We start from the raw sequence: 14,276 nt of genomic DNA, 5'->3' as shown, positions 1-14,276 counted from the left end.
GTTCATTAATTCCATAAGCGCGTCATTTTTTAATATATATAAATTAATTTTTTTTTTCTCTCTCTCCTACCAGACTGAATTTTCTTAATTCGGATTCTGTCATTTTCTATAATAGACGGAAGACTTTACGGATCATAACAAGAATGAGGTTGTATCACTTTCTACTAGTTAGAGGCACACAAATGAAGATTATACGGTTGGTTTTTCTCAGGTCATTCCCTTTCAAACTTTATAATTTGAGGTTGACATGCCATTACTCTCTGATAGCAAATTTTGTCAACGACAGAGATAAAAGAACACAAACATAGATTGGTCTTATTCCCAAAAATACATATTTTATTATTATGTACAAGGACAATTGATCCAAGATATCAAACTTTTATTCGGAAAGTTATAATTTTTCTTTTAAAAGACAAGTTTAATAATCAAGAATAATTTAGAAGACATGCTGAACAAACCTAGGAGCAGACACACATGGCAAATTGCTTGAAACTAGAGTTTTGTACATATTTTTGGACAAACGAATTTCTTTTTAACGTTCTCCCTTCGAGGACATCCTATAAATAAAACGATACAGAGAAACTTTTACTTCATGTTGTTGACATAACTAGTCACATTATGATTAGAGTACAAATGACTAATAACTAGTAGGGCTGTCAATTTCGACACGACCCGATGACACGACTCGAAACCCGCACGAAATAAAGCGGGTTGAACCCGCACGGTTAAAAAGCGGGCCAGCCGTGAGTCAACCCACCATGACCCATTTAATAAATGGGTCGGCTATGGGTTAACCCGCCAACACGAAGTGAACCCGTATAACCCGATTATACTATACTTCATCTTGAAATTTTGGACGTTGGGAGTATTTGATCATAGGATTAGACAATTTGAAATATTTTGCTTTATAATCATTGGATTTAATTATTTATGAATTATATATAATTATTTATATTTTTTGTCTTGTGGAGTTTTTAGTGAATTTAATCAATTTATGTATTTTTTAGTTAAATGGGTCGCATTGTTAACCATTAAATGAGTCATTTTGTCTGACACGACACGACCTATTTACTAAATGGGTTAAGCGGGTTGGAAACGGGTAACCCGTTTAATAAATAGGTTGGGTTTGGGTTTAAATTTTTGACATGATTATTAAATGGGTTGGGTTTGGGTTTGTCTCATGCGACACGATAAATACCTTGACCCGACACGAACCCAACCCGACACGACCCATTGACAGCCCTAATAACTAGTCACAAAACTATGAGTTCCTACGCATGTTCATAAAAGCTTGTAGATGTGAAATGACAAGTTTCGGTCCATATAAAAACGGTCCATAACGGAGATTTAAGGCCCAATATGAGAAGTCTTCAGCCCAATGTGAGAAGGCCCACATATAAAGCATACATCATCGTCTCCGGGATCTCTCACCCGCGAAGTTAGAGCCAATTAGGATTCTTACAGTGAAAGGGTCAGTCAGTCAAAGACTCGATTACTTCAAGTTTTAACACTTGCGATCAAAAACGGTGCCGTTCTATTCCCCACCGCCATCGACACCAATCCGCCGGAAGCTAGGGTTTCGTAATCACTCCGAATTTCCAATTCCTTATCTTCACCATGAACTGCGAAGTTTGCCAACTCAAAGAATTGGTATGCTTCATCATCATCTCCTTAATCTGAACAGAAAACAATTTTGATTCAAGTAATTAGTTTCTGCCTAAAGAAATTGAAATTTTGCTGGTTTTTCCAGGAAGTCGAGCACTTTGAGATACGTGAAGTTCTGCGCTGTAAGTTTCCGATAAGATTGAACCTTTCCTTTTTTTTGTTTTTTTTTTTTAAAATAATCTGTGGAGATTGAAAATTTTAGTGGAGCTTTCTTGAACAATTTAAATGAGATATGTGTTTAGGTTTGATTGCTTTGTGGGATACAGAGATTGGAAATGTTGAAGTATCTGAATATAAGGTTTGTTGAAATTTGGGGAGAGTAGATTCTTGTTCAATTTTGGTTGGGTTTGCAATGGCTAAAGTTATCATTTTTTGATGACAGTGAGTTTTTGTTTCGGTTTGCAATCATGTTTGATCGTGTATGATGTTACTTAAGGACTTGAAATTTTTTTATGCGCTCTGTTAAGTTTTACAATAAACGGGATTGAGAATTGAATACAAGAAAAACATCATCAAAGGATTGGTTCCAGTGTGGAATTTTTTTATTGGTTGGTTTGTATTGCTCAGTTAAGCATGGCTTGAGCAATAGAGTATGTGGCAGTTTTTGGTCTTTAAAGCCATGATTTCTGCTGTATGGATTTCAGTCATGGTTTGTATGCGATTGTATTTTCTATCATGGGATTGCCTATAGTTATTGACCTGCACTGAATCCAGTATGATATTATTTGTTTTTTTCACATGAAGTTACAGCACTTTGAACATGGCTGCAGGCATACTTCACACAATTGTGTTCAATCGAGCTTTAGGTCTTGTGCGGCCGAAAGATGTTGATTTGGAACTTTTTGAAATTACATATGTAAGTGTTTACATTCTCCAAAAGTTTGGCTGCCTTGGTTTTGTACTGAGCAGTTAATTTTGAATCATTTTCTTTCCTTGAGTGTACCATTACTTGCATTCCCTTTGTCTGAATAATGCATTGAACTCCCAACGGAAATCCACATTTAGTTCAAGGGTGTTTTGAAGACACTGCCAATTCTGACTTGAAATTCTGCTGCAGTCCTGATGGCACCTGAATTTTAGCTTATTTGACCAATAATTGTAGCATCCAATTTGTTGCCCTATGTAGAATGATATCAACTGTTGGCATTCTAAAGGCTTACATTGGTTTGATCTTAGTCTTTGATATGTGTTATTCCATTCAAACCTTCCTCTTATATAGGTGCAATGTGGAGATCTGGAACTTGAAAAGAAAATAGATGAGAAGATTGAGCAATTCATTAGTTGGGTAGAGAAACACCCGAACAAGAAAAGTCAGGTTTGTCATCTTTACTTGGTATTTGCTTAAGTAATCACTCGATTTGCAACTAGATTTTACTTTTGGTAGAACTGATGATTTTTCATTTTGAACTTTTGCCTCCATACTTGATTTCTCAATTCTCACCCAAAAGTATCCTGTTATATTATTTCTTTGTTCAGTGAAAGTTTTTCAGCATTATGAATATATATAATTTGTAGACATGTCCTAATTAACTGCCATATATTTGTGATGTAGGTCTGCTTGTCTTTCTTTGAAGTAAAAAACAAACAGGCATCTTGGTTCACTAACAAAACAGAGCGGCTATATTGGGAACAGTGGTATATCAATTTGAATGTGGCCCAAAACCCAAAAGCACATTCTACCAAATCTCATCACTCCAAAGTTGTAGTTGATCCAGGAGGTACACTTACTATTGTGCACTGTTTGAAGCTTCACTTTCTGCAAGGCATCTGATCCTAACTGTTTTATTTGTTTGACCTATGACTCCAGAAAGTGCATCAGAGGAGAGGGTTGCTCGCAGAGCTGCACTTGAAGCAACTCTTCATGAAGTTTTGTTTCAAATAGTGAAATTTGTGAATGAGAAGAAAGATCACGTTCCCCCCATACCGAATCTTGAGGGTGTAGTCTCTTTCCCGTATGAAATAACTATCCCAAGGTTGGTTCTCATTTTACTTTTAGATATATTTTTTAACCAGGTCCAATATAGCTAACATCTTCCATTGGAGTGAAAATATGGTACCTAAAGATTTTCAAAGGCAAGTAAAGCTACTCGTCCTTAGGCATTGAAGTGTGATCTTGACCTTGAGCACTGTAACACTGTAGACTTTTAATGAAAATTCATGTTGGTGGTTTTTGGGATGTCATAAATTAAAAAAAGAAGAAGATTTTACTGGGAAATACCCTGGTGCAAAAAAGCCTTTTATTTCTCCTTCTCAAAATAGAATGTAGTCTTATCAGTGTAAAAGGTGCAATCCTACTTCTCTTTTCATTGGCTTCTCACACTTGATTATCCCAGGTGTATCTAAACATCATTATTCCTAGGTTTTTCTAAACAGTTTAAAGTTTTTGTTAGTGGTGTGGAAAATGAATGATGTTCGATTTTTTGCCTTGTATAGAGGAAGCTCAATTCAGTAATCTTGGTTGCTTTCACTTTAGGATGCTCATTCAGGTTGCATCTTGTCAGGTCTGGATATGTAGAGCAAATACATGTTTAATACATACTTTATACACTTGTTTATGTGTATGCCAGCATATAAATAAAAGGAAAAAAAATGACTGATTCTTGGAAACATGTCAGTCTCTTTAGCCAACCCAGAGAAACAGAGGATTAGAGCATATGACCAGCATTAGTGAAGTATTTTGTTCAAAAAGATCAAGACAAATTGGTTTATCTAATTTGGTAAAATTGGGAATAAAAATGAGATTTATAACTTATTCTCCAACCATAAGTTTTACATCTTCAAGCCTGATGTAAAGACACTGGTCTCGCATACCACTTTACCTTTGTTTCCCACCTGCCCAAACCACCATGCTTATGTAATGGTAGTGGCATGCTAGTGTCTGCTTAATGAGTAGGTCCTTGTAATCTTTATCCTTGGTCATATTCAGAATAATGTCCTTCACTCCTGGTTAGCTAAATATGATCGACTACTCTGAGCATCTAGCTCTTCTTTTGTTGACAAGAAGTTGTTGTTGTCAATGTTATGACTGTTTAGGAAGTTTCTCTGAAGCTCATGATTAGACTGCTGAGTTAATATTGTGATGCCATTGGTCAGTTCCTCGGACTCCGCATTTGGGATGGACATGATCAAGAGGATGCTGCAGACTGGCCATCCAACCATGCTTAGCTGATTATCTGAGTTTGTGTGCTATACCATTTCTCTGATCTGCTTCTGAAGGTGAATAAATTCTTATGTTCATAATGACTCAGGAAGGTGCATGCATGTCCTAAGTTGGTAACCTTCTGCAAAGACTAGCTGTCAATGCAAGGTTTGTTTCTCTGTAAAGAAGTGGTTCCAAGTGATTCCTTTGTCTGTAACTTTGTAAATATATTTCCTTCATACCATTTTACTTTCTAGTTATCTTTATCGTTTCTGGCACATCCCTTGTCTTGTATATACCGGATCTGGCACAAGTTTAATCAATCAGGAAAATGAATGTTGATACTTTGTTTGATTTAGGTAATATTATGGGTTTGCCCCATCACTGATCATTGACAACCTACTCGTAGTGTTTGGCTTCGACGTGCCAATTTTTACTGGATTCAGATTACATTAGCACACCAACACAACCTATTTACCAGCAGTTTTGAATTAGGCCCAAAATATTCCATCGAAGACCAAATCTTGGGGACCCTTCTCTTGTTATCATAATTTTTTCCAAGTGAGAGTTTTCTCCCAGACTGATATCTCTCGGACATAAATGAGTTCGAAAAATATACGATTGGATTTGTAGAAAAATTCTTACATAAGGCAAACGTTCTACTACCACGTGGGATTGTCCAATCAAAACTTAGAAATTTTTTTCATTGTGTTCCGAAATTATTCTTAATTTATTAAAGTAAACATCCTGCATATACACTGATTGGTCAGCCCTACTAAGCACGCGGTACGTCAGTCATATATAAGAATCTCTCAAATTTGTAATTGCATAAAAAAGCTCTAGAGAATTTGATTTCCAGTTTATAAGCGGACGCTTCAACTTCACTTGTGGAATAACGACAAAAAAAAAAGTGTTTAACTATCATAATTGGAAATTAAAGTTGCATCAACATCGGTGCAAATTAACTTAACCTTACTCTCGACCCAGAGAGAAAACCCTAGAGAGAACGCCGTTGGCTGGGATTGCGCCTGTCCGGTTGCGCCTCGGCGCTGGCACTGGCCACTGGCCTTATCGTTGCACTGTGCGTGTGGCCGGACGGGTTATGTTGCCCGTGGCCAGGTCCGACACTCGGAGGCTATGGTGTGGAGGTGTCTTTCCCCATTTATTCTCGGATCCGGCTGCACCAGGGTATGATCTGTCGTTGAGGGATGGGATCGACGTTGGGTGGATCCACGATGCGGCGATGGGACAGGCGGCGGTGCTACCATGGGTAGGTGGAGGGATGGAGAGGGGCGATGTTTGGGTAGGTTTCATCTCGGGTCTGGACCCCCGATCTGGATCACGGCTGCGTGGGGATGGGATCGTGGAGTTGGATGATGTCCTCCTGTGGTGGTCCGACTGCAGCGGTGGTGGAGTGGTGGGCGTGGGGGTGCAGGCGAGATCTTGGGCTGGGCGTGAAGAATGGAGGCCGACTGCATTTGTTCTCTGAGCTTGGGCTTTGTTGCTTGGGCTAGATGGAGTTTGGGCCTGGGTCTGTGCTTGGGCTCAGGTCCCAAAATGTCTTATTTTTATGTTTTTTGCATGTTAAATTAGGGTTTGGTTTCTTTTGTTTTGTTTTTCAGCAATAAGTTACTATCAAGGTTTTGTTTTAAGTTTAGCTGTTGGGTCGGGTGCACTGCAATTTTGGCATAGACAATCTTCTATTCAGCGGTCTAGAGGTCGTTCCTGTTCTGGAGTTAGGTCAGTAGTGGTGGCGAAAATGTCTGGCGGTGGCATACTGGCATAGACAATCATCCTTGGCCTTCTAGTGGGATTGTTCCTGTCTGATCTCGAGTCGGAGGTGATGGCGATTTGGAGCATTTGTGGATTGACGGTGTTGACATTAAGGTGGCCATGGTCTTGGGTTTAATTTAGTCTCAGGTCTGACGGTCCAACATTTCTTTTTGGTCGGGTTCGAAGTCACAACTAGTGTAGACTTGGTCGATCAAAGGCAGGTCAGGAGGACTCTGGGTGGTGAGTTAGTGTTGACAAAGTTGTGTATCAAGGATTCACTGCGCCTGCGCATATTGTCTTTGCCTTTTAATTGTAGTGCAAGTTAAGTCTGTAGTTGAGTCGGGGCCTTTTTGGCTCCGTTAGACAGTCATTTTGGAGTTTCAGTGTGAAGTCCAGTGGCCATTTCTGTGTATGAGATGATGCCAAAACTCATTATATCAAGTTCATTATTAATGAAGTTTCTTCTTGATAAAAAAAAAAACTATCATAATTAGCGGCTCCGTCCATATTTTTTTTTTTTCTGAAAGTCCGGACTCTTTATTTGACTTCTGAAAGACAAAAAGCTGGATTTCATTTTAATACACATTTGAAAAATTTCCATTTGAATGCGCAGTCTTGCCATTCCGAGTGAAAAAAAAAAAGGAGAATGCAATCATTCAATTCTGGAGTGCCTATTCTGAGTAGAAAGGAATAGGAATTGTCCTAATGGGAAGTTGGGAAATAAATCCACCCACGATTCTTCCCATATATGTTTGTCTCTCTTCTGCTGTAGCTTTTGTATATATATCCACTCATTCTAAGCTGACTATCTACAAGGCAAAAAACACAGCACAGGTAAATGGATGAGAACCAAAAACACTTTGTTCTGGTTCATGGAACTTGCCATGGAGCATGGTGTTGGTACAAGCTTATCGCCCTACTCCGGGGCGCTGGTCACCGTGTCACTGCTCTGGACCTTGGTGCTTCTGGGATCAACTCCAAGCAGGTGGACGAGGTCGCTTCAATTTGGGATTATGCCAAGCCATTGATGGAGTTCATGGCTTCTATTCCTCATGATGAGAAGGTCATACTGGTTGGCCATAGCTACGGTGGCCTTCCTATATCTCTAGCCATGGAGAGGTTTCCTCAGAAGATTTTGGTTGCAGTCTTTGTCACAGCCTATTTGCCTCATTACAGTTCTCCACCAGGAACTCTCATACAAGAAGTAAGAAAAAGCTGCTGTCTTTATTCCACCGCTGTTAATCTTACTCACAAATTGTCATTCTGCACTCTTATGTTACTATTTGTTTATGCTTAAGAGACGTTCACAATTTTCAAGTGAACGTACATTAGATAGTTCTTTATATAATGTTATATATTTGGCTTCAGAACTAATGCTGTTTGTGTTCTTTCTTTTGTGGGATGGAAACAAAGTACTTGAAGAGGACCTCAGCGGAATCCTTGTTGGATAACCAATTTACATTTGACAATAACACAGAAAATCCGGCAATTACTTCTGTTATGTTTGGTCCAATGTACATGGCTGCCAAAATGTACCAGAACTGCAAGTCAGAGGCAAGTGAAAAACTGCTATTAGCTATTATTTTTCCGCAGTGAAGATAACATTGCGTACGTTTTATCTTAGTGATGTGTAGATTTTGATATATTTAGTTCGATGCAGGACCTGGAACTAGCTAAACTGTTGCTAAGGCCATCTGGGATGTTCATAGAAGAATTGAGCAAGAAGTGTCGGCTAACAGAAGCGAAATTCGGGTCGGTGAAGAGAGTTTATGTGGTCTGCGAAGAAGATGAGGTGATGAAGGAAGACTTCCAACGGTGGATGATTAAGAGCAATGGTCCGACAGACGGAGTGAAATTAATTAGGGGTGCTGGTCATATGGTCATGCTATCAAAGCCCCAAGAACTTTGCCAATGCTTATGTGAAGTTGCGGAGTAATTTTCCTAATCAAGTTAATTAGTGTGTACGAAACCTTCAACAACAGATATTTAAATCTATTGGATCTCTTATTTAGGTGATGTTACATGTGTGTTCTTCAAACTATTAATAAACTGATCGATCGACTATTCTTAGTGTGGTGAATGATTGCTACGTATAATAAATGACAAACTTTATCAAGTTGATACTTGCAAATCATGATGAAGTTGATAGGAACGAATGAATAACCGTACCACTCAAGATATTAGCGCGCTGCTACATCTCCATCTTCTGCTATGTTCTTCTATATCTATTATCTGAAGTTGACACTTGAGAAGTTGAGAAGGTCTGTGTTAAACAAATTATTGAAGCCAGCCATATCCCTTGGTCCCATCAGTCGGTCCAACCATGTGGGATATGAAGTTTTGTGTAAGAAAATTAAATGTTTTTTTTTTTTTTGGACAAGAATTAAATGGGAGTCCCACATGATTGAAATATTACCGGTCTTGCATTTTTTAAATTAAATATCAAATTCCAATTTATTTCATAGCATATACTTAAATAAATTTAAAATTAAAATTTCATAGCATCATTGAAATATTACCCGTCTTGCATTTTTAAATGCAAATATGCTAATCAAACTGACCTAATCAAATTTTTCAATAATATATTTGATGCCTACCACTCAATCTCTCTTGTGACATAGTAGACCAAAGGTTAATCTGAACTTACAAATTGTGCGACAAAACTCTTGTTAAAGAGTTATTCCAAATACCCAAATTAAATCAATATTTTCATCGTTTTCTTTTTTAATGAATAAATGCTTTTACTGCAAAACACATTTTTATTCTCTTTTTTAATCTTTCTGCCGTGTTCTTCTTATTTTTTTCTTTTTCTTTTAGGTTGGTCACGTGGGCTGCCCCCTACAGCACATATGTTTAACTTTTACTTTTCTAACTTATATTTAATTGTTGGACTAATTTCTGCTTATTACCCTATATTTTCAAGGGTTCATCAGTTCAGTCTCTGCACTTCTAATTTAATCAGAAAAGTCCTTGTACTCTCCAATTTCATCAAATCGATCCAATCTGTCACCACTTCGTCAATTTTCGGGGAAAATTTCCAAACTACCAGTCTGCATTCACAACACTGACGGGTCAGCGGGCTGCCTAGCGATGGGTAGTTTGGAAATTTTCCTTGTGAGAAGGTTCCACGTCAGCATTTTAACAGCTAAAATTGATGAAATAGTGATGGATTGGATCGATTTGATGAAATTGGAGAGTGCAAGGACTTTTCTGATTAAATTAGAAGTACGTGTAGGGACTGAACTGATGAACTTTTGAAAGTACAAGGTAGTAAGCAAAATTTAATCCTTAATTGTTTAAGGAAAACTGAATTGGGAGAGAATTGAATCGTACTTTCATTGATAATAGGGACCTCTTTATATAGAGGATTACAAGCATAGAGATTGTACATGGAAACATAATCGTACATTGATTAAATATCTCCTAAGATTCTCCGAGAATATCTCTAATATAAACCCTATTTCAACTAGAGCAAGTAATCTCGAGTTTGGGCCAGACACATATTCTGGATTTACTTGAACACTCCCCCTTGTGTCGCCCAAACATGGTGCTCCTCTCGTTGCCTCATTAAAAACCTTGCCGAGTAACAAAAACCCAGTGGGACAAAAATAACCTCGATCGAAGGGGAAAAAGAGCACAACACACCCTTCACGTTTCGAGACCATACATGTAGACATCTCCCCCTGATGTCTGGATCTCCCCCTGATGACTACGGTTATGGGAGTTCGGATAACTTCCGCAAACGATGCTACCAACATGTTTCTCGAAAGTGGAATTTAGGCAATGACTTAGTGAGCAAGTCTGCCACACTGTCCTCAGATCGAACCTAGTTCACTTTGATCTTCAGGAGAGTCTGTTGTTGCTGATTATGCTTGGTGTTGTCGCTTTTGATGTAGCCTTTGCTTCTTTATTCAAAACAAGCAACATTATTTTAAAAGCTCGTAGGCTCATTTGTGGTAGACTTCAAACCACAATTGTTTCGAACATGTGTAATTATGGATCCAATCCATATACATTCACGAACCACTTTGTGAAGAACAATAATCTCTGCATTGTTCAAAGATATAGCGACTAGGGTTTATTTATGTAGACCTCCAAGATATCACTGTCTTTACCCATGGTGAACACTTAACCATTTTGGGAATGACTTTTGTGTGGGTCAGAGAGATACCCAACATCAGCAAAACATTCCAAAACACATGTCGTTTTGGGATGGGGATAGTGGACGCAGGCCAGTGTTGGCGGCGTTCCTGGTGTGTGATGGGTCCGAATCCATCATCTCTTTGTAGGGATAGAACAAGCCCATATCAATCATACATCTCAAGTATCGAAAGATATCTTGTACACTAATCCAATGGCGTCGCGTTGGCGCAGAGCTATATCTAGCTAACAAGTTCATGGTAAATGAGATGTCTGGTCTTGTGCATTAAGCTAAGTACAATAATGCGCCTATTGTACTCAAGTAAGGCACTCCTGCCTCTAACACATCTTCATTATCATCCTTCGAACGAAGAGGATCCTTTTCAGGATCAAGACTACGAACGATCATGGGGGTGCTTGAAGGTTTGACCTTGTCAAAATGCCTAAGCATCTATCAACACGATGCTTAAGTTCCAAACCGAGACATAATCGTGTTCTCCCAAAATCCTTCATCTCAAACTCGGATTTCAAGTGTTCAGCGGTTTCCCTTAACTTTTTAAGGGCTTCTAATGAAGATCATGTCCAACATGAACCGTGATAGAATCTGAAACTTGTTATGGAAATGCATGGGCATATCCCTTCCCAATCAAGTAGTCACTTTAGTGAGCGTTTCAACCTCTTTGTAAACACGCTCCATGGTCTAGAGCCACTTGACTTGGGTAAATGAAGTTCACCATGAACCTCCATGTATATTCCGTATCTAGATCCCCATAGAGATACGTAGTGACCACATTTGTAAGCTGCATGATCAGTTATTCGGAAACTACCAAACTGACAAGGTAGTGGAGTGCAGTGACATCCATTACGAGAGAATATGTCTCATCGTAGTCGATTCCAGGGCGTTTTGTGAGAAGGCTTGCGCCATAAGGCGAGATTTCCATCTCTTTTTCTCATCACGCTTTCTAACGAAGACCCATTAGTCAATAGATTTTATGTTAGGAGGTGTTGGCATCACTGGCTCGAAAACCTTCCTCTTCGTTAGAGAATCCAACTTAACCTAGATCGCATATTTCCATTTAGGCCAAATCTCTCTACGTTGGCATTCATTCATCAACGGAACGTGGTTCGATATCATCTGACTTAACAAACTCATGTGCAACGAAATGCGCAACTACATCATCAATTATGATGGAGTTTCTATCCCACGTCTCATGTACACTAGTGTAATTTTCATAGAGCTCTATATTCTCAGAAATAGGTTCTGACGTTGAGGCGTCCCCCAACGATAACCATAATCCGGAAGATTCTCATGAGACGGATTTTGAGTGTCGATGATCAAAGGATTGTAATGTGCCAAAGTATCCTTCGAACCCACGGGCCTCCCACACATCCTAATTGGGGCCATGGCCTGTAATTCCAGAGTGCCACTCTCTTTGGCGTTGGCGTCATGCCTACCTCCGTGTAGGGTAGCGCTACGTCCTCTCGTAGGGACGTCCTTCCTTGCAGGCATGTTTGCAGCATATTTGTGTGATCTCGTCACTTTAGTAGGGATCGAGATGAGACATAGTGGGGACAGACCACGACAATTCCTGTCGTTCCTGCTGAACATCTGTGTTCTTATCTCCTCCCTAACGATGGGAAGACTGTCTCATCAAAGTGACATCCGCAAATCTAGCGGTAAGGAGATCGCCTAACAAGGGCATGAAGTGGCGGACGATTGTTGGAGTCTCAAATCCAACGTAGTTGCCCATTCGTTTGTGAGGACCCATCATAGAGCGCTGTGGCGGCGCAATTGGCACATAAATGACACACTCAAATATGCGTAAGTACGATACTTGTACCCAGTCACTAGCTGTAACGCAGAGGTAGATTGAGTGGCGGTGGGTCATAGACAAATTAGCATAGCTGCATGCGATATTGCATCACCCCAAGCGGATATAAGGAGGTTGGTGCGCATTACCAATATCCTGACTACCATCGTAGTCATTTTCGCGAGACCATTTGGGTGTATTCATGAGAATATGATGTCCAACATCAGTCCCATTGCAATATCCATCGAAAGTCGTCGATGTAAACTCTCTAGCATAGTCAAATACAATTGACTGAATAGGATGATTCGGGGAGTGAGCCCATTGTTATATGATATGTGCTAGGAGTGTAGTATAAGTAGCATTACAAGTGGACAATGGCACAACACGTGACCAGCGTGTTTGCGTGTCAACCAATCATCATGAGATATTTAAACGTCCGCAAGTTGGTTGAATCAGTCCTTAGAATCCCCATGGGTTCTATGTAAGAACAAAATAAGTATTTTCATATCCTTTGCATAGGACAGTCTCAGTCCTAATTTCCCTAAGGAACGGGCTTTGTAAAACGAGCGAGAGGCTTTAGAAGCAACCAATAAGAATTTTGGTTAGGCCTGAGTGTCTGAAACGCTATTTGAAGCAAGTTGGTGATTTCACCATCACCATGATGGATGCCATCCATGGTGTCATGGATAGGGACTATGCCAGCCCTAGGCTGGTGGTGGACGGCGGCGGTGTCAGAGGCAGCGGCGGCAGTCACACTTAGTCCAAGAATCAACCTTTGATTCATGCTTCATTTCGCTCGAGAGAATGGATGTCCGTGTGAAGTCTTTTGTAGACGGATCATCATATCATGACTAGGATGATCTATCCTGTCATGACAAAGCCAATATGTGTCTAAATCCTAGAGATCTTCTCTCATAACTTTTATTGGATTAATAGCTCGAATATTGACATAGAGACCACTAGAGAGACACATAAACTTCTCTAAGATGCTCCTTTGTTCGCAATCATTAGAGGTATTGCAAAGGAACTCATTTCCGTTCTCTACATGCGTTTTCGCATGAAATTCGTTGGTTACTCATAGGTGCGATTTTCCCTAGAAGCGTAGAGAGTTTTTGCGACAGTAATCAAGGTGCCTTTTGGCAAGGGGAACTTGGGCTATTCCATGTCCTTGAATTAATATTGATGGCCCAGCCATCGTAGTCACAAAGTCATATGATCAGAATCAAAATGGAGTCATAATGAAAAGAACTCGAAATTTTATTCATAAGCCAACGTAGTTACATCATTGTCTCTTTGACCAAAGAAAATATAATCTAAAATGCTAGCTAATGCAAAACAATAGTAGTCGTCTAACTTCTTTCGGTAATTTCAAAATAAATGTGACCAGGTGAGTAGAGAGATGTCGGTGGAGCAAGGCTCGCTTAAGTACCACTAATCTCAGAACTTTCCTAGACATCACACTTACTTTGGGTGAGCCTACTTTGAAGAAAGACCAAACCATTGGCATTTACTACAAAAATATATGGCAATTGCCTATTACATCTCTTGGAAAAATAAAGACTTAAAACAGAATTGGCGATCTATTGATCCCAGCCAGATTTGTAGTCTTCAACCTTTCACTCTAGATCATCTTTTTGATCTTCTTGTTCCACATAGTAAGCTTCTCTTGTTTCACAATATGCTTTGTAGGCGGTGACAATTTCTTCACGAGCTCTACAAATGTGTGCCCAATGATCAGACACTCCACA

General features: G+C 39.5%; 2 protein-coding genes across 3 annotated transcripts; both read left to right on the top strand.

Moving 5' to 3' along the window:
• Window positions 1-1,415: 1,415 nt before the first annotated feature.
• On the top strand, window positions 1,416-5,158 carry LOC133719918 (autophagy-related protein 101). 2 transcript variants are annotated; one of them, XM_062146118.1, is made up of 7 exons: window positions 1,416-1,650; window positions 1,751-1,787; window positions 2,436-2,521; window positions 2,885-2,980; window positions 3,218-3,383; window positions 3,473-3,638; window positions 4,699-4,838. In XM_062146118.1, the coding sequence occupies exons 1-7, from the start codon at window positions 1,618-1,620 to the stop codon at window positions 4,709-4,711; spliced, it is 597 nt and encodes a 198-aa protein (XP_062002102.1). In that variant the 5' UTR covers window positions 1,416-1,617; the 3' UTR covers window positions 4,712-4,838. The 2 variants fall into 2 exon arrangements, with proteins under 2 accessions (XP_062002102.1, XP_062002096.1); XM_062146112.1 differs by having other exon boundaries at window positions 1,417-1,650; window positions 4,759-5,158.
• Window positions 5,159-7,181: 2,023 nt separating this feature from the next.
• Window positions 7,182-8,693, top strand: LOC133727330 (methyl jasmonate esterase 1-like). The gene is made up of 3 exons (XM_062154922.1): window positions 7,182-7,781; window positions 7,991-8,131; window positions 8,238-8,693. The coding sequence occupies exons 1-3, from the start codon at window positions 7,416-7,418 to the stop codon at window positions 8,511-8,513; spliced, it is 783 nt and encodes a 260-aa protein (XP_062010906.1). The 5' UTR covers window positions 7,182-7,415; the 3' UTR covers window positions 8,514-8,693.
• The last annotated feature ends 5,583 nt before the right edge of the window (window positions 8,694-14,276 follow it).

Source organism: Rosa rugosa, chromosome 1, assembly GCF_958449725.1.
Source record: "Rosa rugosa chromosome 1, drRosRugo1.1, whole genome shotgun sequence".
In the NCBI taxonomy this organism is placed as follows: Eukaryota; Viridiplantae; Streptophyta; class Magnoliopsida; order Rosales; family Rosaceae; genus Rosa; species Rosa rugosa.
The sequence above is the reverse complement of the archived record's forward strand: the minus strand, read 5'-3'. Positions and strand labels throughout refer to the sequence as shown.

Coding starts and splice junctions, on each gene's coding strand:
- LOC133727330 (XM_062154922.1), top strand. CDS start 7,416: ATGGATGAGAACCAAAAACACTTTGTTCTGGTTCATGGAACTTGCCAT. Junction 7,782..7,990: donor CAGGAACTCTCATACAAGAA/GTAAGAAAAAGC, acceptor ATGGAAACAAAG/TACTTGAAGAGGACCTCAGC. Junction 8,132..8,237: donor ACCAGAACTGCAAGTCAGAG/GCAAGTGAAAAA, acceptor AGTTCGATGCAG/GACCTGGAACTAGCTAAACT.
- LOC133719918 (XM_062146112.1), top strand. CDS start 1,618: ATGAACTGCGAAGTTTGCCAACTCAAAGAATTG. Junction 1,651..1,750: donor TTTGCCAACTCAAAGAATTG/GTATGCTTCATC, acceptor TGGTTTTTCCAG/GAAGTCGAGCACTTTGAGAT. Junction 3,384..3,472: donor AGTTGTAGTTGATCCAGGAG/GTACACTTACTA, acceptor CTATGACTCCAG/AAAGTGCATCAGAGGAGAGG.